Source organism: Phodopus roborovskii, unplaced genomic scaffold, assembly GCF_943737965.1.
Source record: "Phodopus roborovskii unplaced genomic scaffold, PHOROB, whole genome shotgun sequence".
Taxonomy (NCBI): domain Eukaryota; kingdom Metazoa; phylum Chordata; class Mammalia; order Rodentia; family Cricetidae; genus Phodopus; species Phodopus roborovskii.
Window position 1 is genome coordinate 30,575,459 of NW_026126571.1, and position 12,885 is coordinate 30,588,343.

A 12,885-nucleotide genomic window follows, 5' to 3' on the forward strand; every position below is an offset into this window, starting at 1 on the left:
AGGACAGCCAGAGCTGTTACACAGGGAAAACCCTGTCTCAAAAAACCAAAAGAGAAGGAAGAAAGAAAATGCCCTACAGACTTGCCTACAGATTAATCCATTAGGGTATTTTCTCAGTTGAGTTTTCTAAGATTACCTGGTCAACCAGACCCTCTAGCCCCCTGCCAAAAAAAAAAAAAAAAAAAAAAAAAAAAGCACATCGTGTTTCTAAGCACATTAGAAAAATTGTAAGAGGCACAGGCCATGGTCTCACTGACCTGCCCCACTGTATGTCAGCCTGACCCCCAGCTCTCTCCCCTGCTTTGTTGACATCCCCAGGCTGGTTTGCAGCAGCAGGTGAGGCCTAAGGTAGTCACATACTTTTTCTATTCTGCTTTCTGTTTGAATCTTTGTCTAATGTTGAATTGATTCCACCCACACTCCGTCCTCATCCCCCAGTCCAGTCTAGAATGTCAGAAATGCTGACCTCTCGCCAATAGTGTCTTGTTACTCTAGAGAAGGTTATTTGAATCCCCAGGCCTCAGTGTCTTCATCTGTGGAGTGGGGTGTAGCTTACTTTCCTTGTGGACCTAGAGCTTAGGGGTGAATGCTAGTGATGAACTGAGAGAGCAGTGGCTTCAGCTAAGTGGCCACAGTATTGGCTGCTGTGTATCATGACTTTTTTTATATTATGGTATTTAGCCATTCTGTGCTGTTATTCTTGGAAATATCTTCATGCTTCTCGTTGCCATTTGAAATAGTAATGACTGGCAGCAAATGTAAATCCTCGGAGGAGATACTGCAGCAATCCATACTCTCGTAGGAGATGCTGCAGGAATCCATTCTGTCCCTTTTATCATCCTCAAGACTTGGAAGCAGGTTGTTGGTTTGAGTCTCAAAATCCATGTTTCAACTCCATCCATCCTCACCCTGACCTCTGCCCCCCAGCATCCTGACCTCACATCCTGTTATAATGTGGCCCCCACCCTCTAGGCACCTTCTAGGCAGTGTCTAGACACCCTCTTCTCAGCCCCCTCTTCTGTCTTAAGGATAAAAGCAGAGGATGTCAGGGCTGGGTGTGGCCCAGTGGGAGAGCACTGTTTGAACCTCTGGGTTCTATCCCCGGTGCTGACAAGAAAAAAAAATTGTCAAGGATCACCTCCTAGTGGTGTCCGTGGCCAGTTTGAGAACTGAGTTGAAAAATAAACCAAACAAAACAGGAGGAGTGTGTTACAGCTTGACAAAGCGTGTACAGATAGGGTGTGGGCAGTGATCCCTTCTAAGTGACACTTTGTTCAAGGGTGGCGCTAGGATGGTTCACACCAATGGTGACACAGTGTAACAGCCTGTCCAGGAAGGTAGGACTGGGCAGCAACATGTGCAGCCTGCAGTGCACCCTTCCCGTGCTCTGTGTCTAAGGAGACCTGGAGAAGGGACAGGGGAGGTCAGCTATGGCCTCAGACCATCCTTTCTCTCCCAGCTTTTGGTTGAGATCAACCACCTGCCACGTGTGCCCGTTCCCAAGAGTGGCAGGACAGTGCTCCTCCTAGACTAGTCAAGAGTTCCACAGAACCATAAGAATCGGTGGGATCTGGGGCGGAGCAGCCAGGGCCAGAACAGGCCTCACTCATGGCTGGCCGGCCGCTCCCAGCTGGAGGCCTGATGGTAGTGTCCAGCTGGTTGCTGTACCAGTTATTTTTCTCATAGCTGTGACAAAAGACCAGACAAGAAGCAAATTAAATGAAGAAAGGTTTGTTGGGTCCATTATGTAACTAGATGTGAGAAGTGGATGTTCGCTTTGCATTTGGAGTCAGGAAGCAGAGAGAATGAAGGCTGGCATTCAGTTCCCTTGGTGTAAGACCCCAACCCAAGGAATGGTGCTGCCCACATTTAGGGTGCTCTGCCCTCCTCACTTAACCCAGTCTAGCTAATCCCTGTGGCCATGCCCAGAAGTTTGTCTCCGAGGCCATTCTAGGTCCTGTCAGCTGACAAGGGTTATCCATCCCAGTAGTGAGTTAATCAGTAGGCATTATCTCCACACGCAAGAATGCTGGAGTCCATTCTGAGTCATCGTCTCATCGACCATCCTGCATTAGCTTTGATTAATGCTCACTAGGAAGCCATTATACTGTTAGCCCTCATTCTGGTGTCTGCTGTTTGGGTCATCTTTTTGTGCCTCTGCTTGACTGACACAGTACAGTGACTATCCTCTTCGTTTTCATATAATTAAGACAAAAAAAAAAAAAAGAAGAAGAAGAAAGAAGCTGTATTTTTTTGTTGTTGTTGTTTTGCAATTTTTCCCCTAGATTAAAATTCTGTGGAGGTTGGTTTGGGGAAAATTCTAGTAATTTATAATTCAGTGAGTGCCTATAGAATTTGTATTTGTCTAGTTGGCTGTATTCAGACTTTTTAGAATATATATTGTGCTGGCAAAATGGCTTGCTAGGTAAGAGGGCTTACCATCCAAACATGAAGGCATGAGTTTGAATCCATGCCACCCACACAAAAAACCAGACATAACTCTATGTGCTTATAACTCCAGCATTAGGAGGTGGAGATGGACAGATCCCAGGAGCTCAGGCTGTCTATCTAAGCTGTAATGGCGAACGTTGGGTTCAGTAAGACACCCTGTATCAAGGTAGTAAGGCAGAGCTCTAGCAGGTTCATAGGAGAAGACACCCCACATCCTCCTAGGTAAACAGTTTTTACATGGTTATTATTTCTGTGACACACACCCCACATATCTCTCTCCAATAACATAATTGTAAAAAAGGCTTATTCTGTAAACACAGTTTATTTACTTGTCACTATGTCTAGCCTCACCAGTGACCTTTGGGGTACACTCACGTCACCATGCTCCTGTGGAGGTCAGGACAACTCGCAGGATTCCCTCCTCCCCTTTTGGGCCCTAGGAGCCTTCACCTGCAATCCTTTAAACCTGCTCGTTGTCACCTTTGTCATGATTTAGCCATTGATGACTTGTGTTTGACATTTATGGAAAATTGCCGAGTGCTTGGATATAAAGAAAAGTGAGCCATGCTTGCCACACTAGACAGTTTACAGTCTCAGGAAGAGCCAGGCCTATAAATGCCATGGGCATGTGAGGGCTCCCACTGGGACTGCTCATAAAGCACTAATGGACATGTCAGAACGGCAGCAATTAAGTCCAACTGTAAGGTGCTGCGGGAGGAAGTGTCCTTTGAGCTAATCTTTGAAGGTATATTAGTGTCCTGGGGCCTCTAACAAATCTGCAGTGAACAACAGAAATTTATTCTCCCACACTTTTGAAGGTCACAGTGTCTTATATAAGTTATCAGCAGCCCAGAGGTTGGAGACTCTTCCCAGGCACACCCCTTCCTCCCTCTCTCTCTCTCTCTCTCTCTCTCTCTCTCTCTCTCTCTCTCTCTCTCTCTCTCTCTCTCTCTACTTCCTACTTCCTCTCTATGCTTCTGCTGGTTGCTGGCAGTCCTTGGTGTCCAGCTCAGTCTTCATGGTCTCTTTTGACCATTCTCTCTTTTATGAGGATGTGTTGTGGGCCCAAGGCCAGGATGGTCTGGTCACAAGCCCCTTGTCTTGTATAAGGGTCTGACATCTGGGACCAGGATGTCACTATTGAGCCCACTACTGAACGGATGTAATAGACCACAAGAAGAACACCGTGTGTGCACAGGCACAGTGGGACTCCATGGAAACACCTTTACAGAGTGAACTTCGTGAAGCCCATGTGATACCGGGTAGGGTGGGTGCAGGGGTGTCACAGTAGAAGCAGACAGATAGGTTCCAGCTAGACTCCTAGGAACTTGAATTAAATGTCTACCAGGTGGAGTCCACAGTGTTAGGTCATCAAATCCAATTTTAGAAAGAGAAATCTCATTTGCACATAATCCCATTTAGTGTTTGCCACGGTTTGCATTTAAACTTAGATGCTGCACCTTGCAGGTTATGTTAACCTTTATTTTACATCACACTGTACGGATGTTTGCTGCCTTCTGGTCTGTTCTTTAGCAGCAACACTGAACTAACACACAGTTCAGGGAGGAGACAGACTTTCCCCACCTGATGAGCCAGTTCTTCAAGTACCAGTCAGAGTGTGTCCAGGCATGATGTGCAGGGACCAAGAGTTAGAGTGGGGTGCCGCATTGTTCCAGACAGTCTGTCTGTCTGTCTGCCTCTCCCTCCCTCCATCCCTCCTCTCTTTCCCTCCTCTCTCTCTCCCCCTCCCTCTCTCTCTGTCTCCCTCTCTTTTCTCTCTCTCTCAGAACACTCAGACCCAGAAAGGGTCTAAGTCTGGACCTCTCTTCTCCTGTCTCAGGGACTTCAGTAATGCTCTGAACAAGCTGTTTTGGATGGGTGGGTTCTTTGTTTGGGCTGATTTTTTTTTTCTGTTTAATTCCTAATTACTTATTTTCTCTCCACCCAAATGCAATCTGGGACTTAACCATAACGCAAACAGTGGAAGTGGCTTCTCTGAGAATCAGAAATCTGCACACACTTTGTTTGCCTGACTTTGCATGCAGGTGTTTCTGTGGTTGTAGGCTGTTATATGTATCCATGATAATCTGTTCTGGCCATTTTATCATTTGTCTTGCCTGTTAAACTTTTTTTTTTTCCATTTTTTAAAAAACATTGTAGATCTTCTTCAAAAGTCAGACTATTCATAAGAAGAGCATCAGACTTTTCCTAGTAGTGGGGCAGCCTCCAGAGGCCCTCAGACGCTGTCACAGCCAAGAGGCACCTGAGGAGTCATGCTGAATGCAGTGTGGAATCCTGGGTTAGAACCCTTGAGAGAACCGGGACAAGAAGGGAACCCAGGAAATCTGAGCAGGGTGGGGACTTCAGTTAGTAAATGGCGTACTCGGTGGAACATTATGTCAGCAGTGTACCGTGCTAATACAAGATGTTAACCATGGGGCACATGACTCCCTGTGACCCAGAGGCTGCATCCAAAGTCTTTTCAGGGAGTGTCTGGCTCCTTACACCTGGCTTTGATCTGGGGAGCACAGAGTTCTAACATGTCCTCATTTCTCCCATCAGGGTGACTGGAGGGAGGGCAGAGGGAGGACAGTCCTGGGAGGACCGTGGCAGGCAGAGCCAGAGCAGACTCAGGGCTGTAGGAGACCAGAGATGAGCTCCCTGGCTCACACTCGTTTATCTACAGAGAGTGAGTTCCTGAGTGGCTGGGTCCAGACTCTGAGCAACACCACATATGACTGTTATAACCCAGGAGAATTGGGCCAGATTACATAGCTGCTTTGCCCTGAGGAAGATGGAGCCCAACTCCTCACCTACTGAGTATGGGCTCCTTACAGAGACCACACACAGAAAGGAAAATAAGGACCCTGAGGAAGACATCCCAGCCAGGTGACAAACAAAGCTGGTGAGTCAGCCACATTGGCTGTTGTGTCCTTGATGTGCAATGTGAAAAAAACCCAAGATAAGTCATCAAAACCCACAGATTTTTCTATCTGCCCTCCTTAGAAGCACCAAGGTCATCAAACAGAAAGGAAGTGGCTGGTGTGGAGAAATGCAAGCAGGCATGGTGATTATGGGCTGTCACAGCTGGGCTACTAAACTATAAAGCACATGAGGCATGAGGGGAGAAAATAAAGAAACCCTTAATGTTCTTTCCTTTCTGTTTCTGAAAAACACCATGGCCAAGTCAACATGGAAAGGAAAGAATTTATTCGCCTTGCACTTCCAGATCACAATTCATCTTTGAGGAAAGTCAGGAGAGAAACTTAAAGCAGGCACCATGGAGGAACACTGCTTGCTGGCACACTCACAGGCTCATGCTTAGCTGGATTTCTTATATAGCCCAAGGGATGGTGCTGCCCACAGTGGGCAGGGTCCTCCTGCATCAATTAGCAATCAAGACAACCTTTCTCAGACATGCCCAGATGCCAGTCTGGCTAGACAATTCCCCAGTTGAGGCTTTCCTGTCAGGTGACTGACTCTAGGCTGTATCAAATGGACAGTCTAAGCTAGAGGACACCTAATAAGTGGAAGTTGCTAATCCTGTGTCAGGGTTGGTTTATTATTTGCGGCAGTTGTGCTGGAGCTGCTGGATGATGAATCTCAACTGTCTACTCCAGGAGATTGGGAAAGCACAGCTCCATGTTTGTTTGATTCCAGCGAGAATTAACTGAGGAGAAAAGATTCTTCCTGAATGTTGTGGCTAGTACCTTTTCCTGGGGCCCAGAGAAAATAAAAGGGAAAGCCCACACCACAGGCTGCTCTCTGGCTGCTGGGAGTTAAAGTGGCATATTTCATGCAGGTACACTGGATCACAAAACATACAGGCTGTAATCTCCAAAAGTGAGCCAAAATACATCCTTGGTCCTTTCCATTATTTCTGTTCAGTATTTTGCCACAGTGACACAACAGTAACTAATATACATGAGGCTGGAGAGATGTCTCATTAGTTATGAGCTCTGGGTGCTCTTCCAAAGGACCCTGGTTCAGTTCCCTGCATCCACACAAGGCCAACACCCTCTTCTATCCTCCAAAGACACATGCACACACACTCACATAGATAAAACTTTAAAACATTTTTTAAAGAAATGGACACTGAAGATCAGCAGTAATGAAGCTGGGCTACTGTTGACTGTCCTAACACAGCTTTACATGCCTTTAGAATGGAGATGTGGAGGATACATGCTGGGAAACTGGAGTTTAGCAGGCTATTCTGCTGGGAGCTCAGAAGACCAGAGTGCCAGTAGGAATTGGGTTTGAAACCATACTACATTCCAGCAGAGAACTTGTCTTTACCTTTCTATGCTCTCAAGACTGGAAACCCGATGCAGGAACTTTCAAGGCAGCACAGTGTTCAGCTGTGGCATAGATACTACTTGCTGCTTTTAACCAAATTTATAATCAGAATTTGAGCAAAAACCAGAGCAGAGATTTGAATGACCCAGTCTGGCCAGAAGAGACATTGCCATAAAGGTGGAGACAAGGAATGTGTGGCTGCTGTACAGCCCTGGCTGTCCTGGAACACGCTCTGTAGACCAGGCTAGCCTTGAATTCACAGAGATCCACCTGCCTCTGCCCTCTTGCTGGGATTATAGCTGCATAATACCATGCCCAGCTTGTTTTTAAAATTACAGGCATCCATAGGAGTTTGCCTTGAGTCTGGAAAGAAATACCATAGGAGGGGTGTTTATGTGTCAGGTTGACAAGAGGTGGACTTAGGATAAGTCTTCTTAGTTCAGTTTTTATTTATTGTGTGTACATGAGGTAGAGCAAGGAAGGGAGCCTGTATCTTGTGTGTGTGTGTGGAAATCAGAGAACAACTTTGAGGACTTGGTTCTCTTCCACCTTTATGTGGGCAACAGGCATCAAACTCAGGCCATCGGGCTTTTGTGGCAAATGCTTTGACTGTTGACTTTTGAGCCCTGTGATTGTTCATCTTAGTTGTCAACTTCACTAGCTATGAAACACCTGAATTAATGTAGTGCACAAAATTTACAGATTTTTTTTTTAATTTAAGTTTGGCAGAGCTGTAGTGGCACATACCTTTAATCCCAGCACTCGGGAGGCAGAGGCAGGCCGATCTCTGTGAGTTTGAGGCCAGCCTGGTCTACAAAACAAGTTCCAGGACAGGCTCCAAAGCCACAGAGAAATCCTGTCTTGAAAAAAAAAATTAAGTTTGAACAATCCTACTAAATAGTTTTTCCACATTTTTATCTTATGCATCCAGTGAGATATAGGCATCTACAGTATGCACAGTTCTTATGAAAATCCTGTTTGTTTCCTTGGTTTTGGTGGGGATGCTGGTGATCTAACACAGGGCCGTGTGCATGAGAAACAAACATTCTACTGCTTGTCTCCAGTCTAACCCAAAAGTCTTGATTTAACTAATGAACAAAATGTCTTGTAAAGTTTGGAGTTGTATTTTATTGTTCTTAGTGTCTGTCTCAGTTTCATTCGTCTGAATTCTGAAAGCGTAGATATTTAGCAGGCAGCTGCTTACTTGGGTACTGGGTAAATGTACTAGAGTAACTTGCTCTCGTCTGCAGAGCAGGTTATGAAGAAACCATTTACTACCAGTGATGGGCCGGCAGAGATGGATCAGAACTACTGCTGTGAGGACCAGCCTTCAGCAGCTCAGGAACTGAGGGAAAGCCACAGTCAGGGGACTAATTACTCAATTTGACTTTTCTGTCTGAGGGAGTAAAACTTAATTCTCTGGGGCCAGGGAGAAGGGGAACATGCATGCACATGCACGCGCGTGGGCACACGAGCGCGCGCACACACACACACACTTTCAGGGTCTCTATTATCTCTCTTTATTTCTTTTCTTACCTCTATCCAGATGTGTCCATTCTGTGTGTTTTTTCTTTACAGCTTATATACCCCAGCAAAATCTTTCAAGCAGTATAGAAATTATAATGCAGTTACAATGTACTTTTAAGTGAATGATTACAATGAATAAAAGAAAAAAACAAAGTCTTCCATATTATTCCTTACATGAGTAAACATTTTACATATTATAGATGAAAAACAAATTATACCCAAGAACCCACATACGTTTGTGTCCAACCAATTTATTATAGATTAACAGGGTATAAGCAAGCAAGGTATTTTTCTCAGCCAGTTCTTTTCCTGGTAGGCTTCATTTTGTGGTTACAAAGAAAGGATGAAAGGATCAATCACTTTATTATTTATCTCAAAAGGTAATCTTATAAGAAATATTAAAAGAATCATGTATCTAAACTTTGATATATGAAAAACAATCAGTGAGCTCTACTTTGAATGGGGGTGCATACCCATTCATTAGTCATTTTTTTATATCTGGAAGCTGGGGCAGAAATGGGTACAAGGAATTATCACTTTTGATCACCAACCCATCTATAGCAAGAAAGACACATCAACTAATAATAACCGGGCTGTCTTTGCTCTTATTTCTTGAGCTCAGTAAATCTCTTGCCCAGCCATTACAAGTATGCCTTTCTAAACTTTGAAGTGTGCCTTTCTACATCAAAACCATTAACAAAACCACCACTCCCTAACTTTACTAACAATCTACAAGTCTGAATTCTTTGTAAGATGGTGATTGAATCGCTAGTCTGCTCCAGCAGCAAGGCTTGGAAAAAGTCATTCACTATTATTGCAAGTCCCAGTGACACTGCCCAGTGAGGGGCTAGAAGCCCCTCAGAATTTTCATACAACTACTCTATACTATGAGGGACATGGTGACCACGAAGGCAACAGTCAGAGCCACGCTCAGTGACAGCATGAGGTCCTCGGGACACATAGTCCTCAGGGCTCTGCCTCTCCAAGGCTCGCTCAGGCACGGCTTTGCCAACTGCCCAGCTGTGTCCCCTGAGTTCCAGTGCTGCCTGCGGGTCCCCTTGCATGGCCCCTTCACAGAACCTTCCTGGCTTTTGTCCTAGCCCTTTCAGTGTCGCTGTTCTTCTTGGGCGGGGCTCCATTTTTGTGGTAAATATTTCAAGAAGAAACAGCAACACGCTGACTCACTTATCCATGCTTCAGCCATCACCAGTTCTGAGCCCTCGTAAGTCCACACCTTGTCCTTGGTGGTGTGCTTGAGAGTGTGAGGATGGCAGCCACAGTGGCTCTATCATTCCCTGTGGAGTGCCACAGCCTCAGCCCCTGACACACTGGAGCTGTGGGGACAGATGACAGGGTACATGCACGTTCTTTTTCTCTAACCCCTGTCCTCCTATTTCACCCCAGGCAGTTGGTATTCATGCTGCAGGGCAGAAAAAACTACAGGCATTGCTCCAGGGATAATGCTTGACCCCTAAGGCATATGGGTGCTGTCCCCTGCAGGAGATCAGATCTGTACCCAGCCTCTCAGAGCACCCTGCCATCACATCCTTGCCTCCAGCTATGTTGAACTGTAACCTGCTCATGGGTACAGCCTTATTTTAAGGGTTTTTCTTTTTTCCCTCCCCTGTCCCATTTGCTCCTTGGTCTTAGAGCAAGAACCTACACTTAGTGTAGGAAAGAACCTACACTAAGCCATATGCAGTAGGTGTTTGTAAGCTGAGTTAATTAATTACTTGAGTAACAGTCTGATGATTCAGAGAAATTGCCCAGCAAGGGAAATAGGGTTTAGAATGTACAATCAGTGTTAACAAGATAGAAACTGAAAGTTGGTGAGAAAAATAGACCATGGCCTTCAGAGGAAGAAGCCATTGAGACTTCCTGCTTGCCCTGCTCAGAGGCAAGGTTGGGGTGGAGCCCCCACTCTGTGATTGTTACATTAGCTTTGAGGAAAGACGATGAGACCTCTTGTTGTCCATGTGTCTCCGCAGCCACCCTGGACCCTGCCTGCTCACTGGAGGCAGTGAGGGGTAGTGATAGGGAAAGGGGACTGGGAATCAGCCAAATCAAAGGACTAGGAGAAGTGATGGGAGATGTGTTATTTTGAGTGTTCATCTTTAAAATAAGATAATTTTATTACCTGCATTTATGCATGGAGTGCCTGCAAAGGTCAAGCAGGGGTGTCGGATCTCGAGGAACTACAAATAACAATGGTTGTGAGACACCATTTGAGTGCTGGGAACCAAACCCAGCTCCTCTACAAGAGCAGCAAGTGTGGCGAACTGCTCAGAGCTGGAAGGTACTGCTTGCTCTTCCATACAACATTAGCTTTGTTTGGGGAGCTCACTCCACACCCAAAACACGCACAGCAGGAACCATCAGGGGGATGCTCCATAGCTGGCTTATCCTCAGCTAGCTTGTTTAAACAGCTCAAGACCTGGGACTTTATTTGTGACTTTGCTACACTAGTTTCTTTTAGATATGGGACAGGTTCTTTACTTTTTCCAAATAATTTGGGGGCGTTCTTTTCAATCTACAGGCCTCTCTCATCTTGTTCTATTATGCCAACTAGGAAAGAACTTCCAGAGCTGCCCTGAATAGAATCAGCAAGAGTGGGTGCCCTATTCTTATCAAGGATTAGCAGTGGGTGTTCTGTATACACTTTTTCTGTCAGGGAGCTGTTTATGATACTAATCCATTGCTTTTTCTTTTTAGCAGAAGACTCAGAAAGTGGTGTTTATATGCGATTCATGAGGTCACACAAGTGTTATGACATCGTTCCAACCAGTTCAAAGCTTGTTGTCTTCGACACTACGTTGCAAGTGAGTACATCCTGCTTCCATGAGCTTCTAATAGCTTGTAGGGGCAGCTGCTTGCATGGATTCAATCCAGCAATGGCAGCAGATCTTTGCTGAGCTCTTTCCAAGAATCAGACCTTGGGGTGAGGTTTTATCTGTATCCCCATGGTAACCTCATAAGGAACAAGCTCATTCTACTGATACAAAGTTTAATCCACAAACTCCTCATCCCCCAACTAATGTGGTAAAGTGAAAGTGTGGAATTGGAACCAAGACTTGTCTGCTGTGGGTTGGAGCATATATGTACTAAATTGTGCCCCCCATTGGTGCCTGTTTTTCTTAGTTATTAAGTAAATTTATGATTAATATTAAAAAGAGGTGTCGAGGTAGATAATTTCTTGAAAAAGACTTTATTGGTCTATTCCAGCAGGAAAATTTAACCTTATTATTTTACTATTAAAATTGTGTTTATTGGAGCTTTTTTTTTTTTATCAGTATGGCTTATCAGTATGGCATGTAAAAGCTCTAATTTATATGTTCTGAATATACATTCTATATTTATATATTCAATGTAATAATCGAGTTACAGCCAGTGCATAAAATGTATAAATGTGTAACATATACATGCACACAGATACACCACATCACCAAGTAAGACTATCCTCATTTGTTTTCCAAGAAGTAGATACTGAGCCAGGAACTTGTGGGCAAGTGCCTAATGACAGATGTGCTCTCAGGAAAAAACCCCAAAAGTATGGGAAGAGAGACAGGACCCCAGGAGCCAGCAAGGGTGTGATTTCAACAACAGCCTGCAGGAGGCAGCCTCAGCCTGAACCCCAATGCAACCTCTGTGTTCTGTATCCAGAGCTGCCCTGAGAAAGGCCTCTCAGGCTCCTGCTTTGCCCAGCTGCCTTTCACCTACCACCATCTCTGTTCCCATATGTTACACTTTAGAGGAAACACCAGGTTCTCAGAGCCATTCTTCCTGCCTTCTGTCCCTGCCACATGGGACCAACAGGAAGATAGAGTGTGTGGGTGGTTTTTGTGTTTTGGTTTTTTTTTTTTTTTTTTTTGTAAATTTATGGAAATGCATTTTTTTTTTTTTTTTTTTTGTAATTGAGCTTTAAGACCCAAGAGCTGGTAGATTCTCATTGAACTGGGTAACCCTCAGGGTTCCTTTTAAGCCCTTTAAGCCCCTGGGATTCCCTGATTCTTGGTCATAGGACAGAAAGCAAACACATGGCTACAATAAATAAGGAAGGTGGACATTTTATAAAGCCTAAGAAACTTCTCTACAGCCATTGCTACAATTTTCAGTGTTTAAAGAACTAGACAGACATTCTGCAGGGTGATGCTGGTGCTCACCTTTAATGCCAGCACTCAGGAGGCAGAGACAGGCAAATCTCTGTGAGTCCGAGGCCAGCCTGATCTACAAAGTAAGGTTCAGGACAGCCGGGGCTACACAGAGAAACTCTGTCTTGAATAATCAGGAAGAAAAAAATCTAGACATTCCTAGTGCCCAAAATAAACTGCTGGCCCAGCCCATTACACCCTCACCCCTGTGTCCCCCACACTTCCTTCCGGAAGCTGCAGCTCTTGACTCTATGTTTACATAGCATGAGTATGCTGTTTACCTAGATTTCATTGTGCCCTAGGCTTCACACTCTTTGGAATTAAGAATTTAGCCAGGATGAGTAATATGTGAAAAATGCAATGCTTTCCGGATGCCCAAGGTCAATAATTTAGCAAATATCATTTCTGCAGTTAACCAAAGCCATGTGTATATCCGTCCCAGAAGTCACTTATCCTGTAGTGT

General features: G+C 44.9%; 1 protein-coding gene across 2 annotated transcripts in view; it reads left to right on the top strand.

Moving 5' to 3' along the window:
• The window catches only part of Prkag2 (protein kinase AMP-activated non-catalytic subunit gamma 2), a 242,124-nt gene that overhangs the window by 204,092 nt on the left and 25,147 nt on the right, over positions 1-12,885 (top strand). Inside the window, exon 6 of one of the 2 annotated variants that reach the window (XM_051203229.1) lies at positions 10,987-11,093. In XM_051203229.1, the coding sequence (XP_051059186.1) occupies positions 10,987-11,093 (107 nt within the window). The remainder of the gene's footprint in view (positions 1-10,986; positions 11,094-12,885) is intronic. The other variant, XM_051203230.1, reaches the window with a different exon arrangement.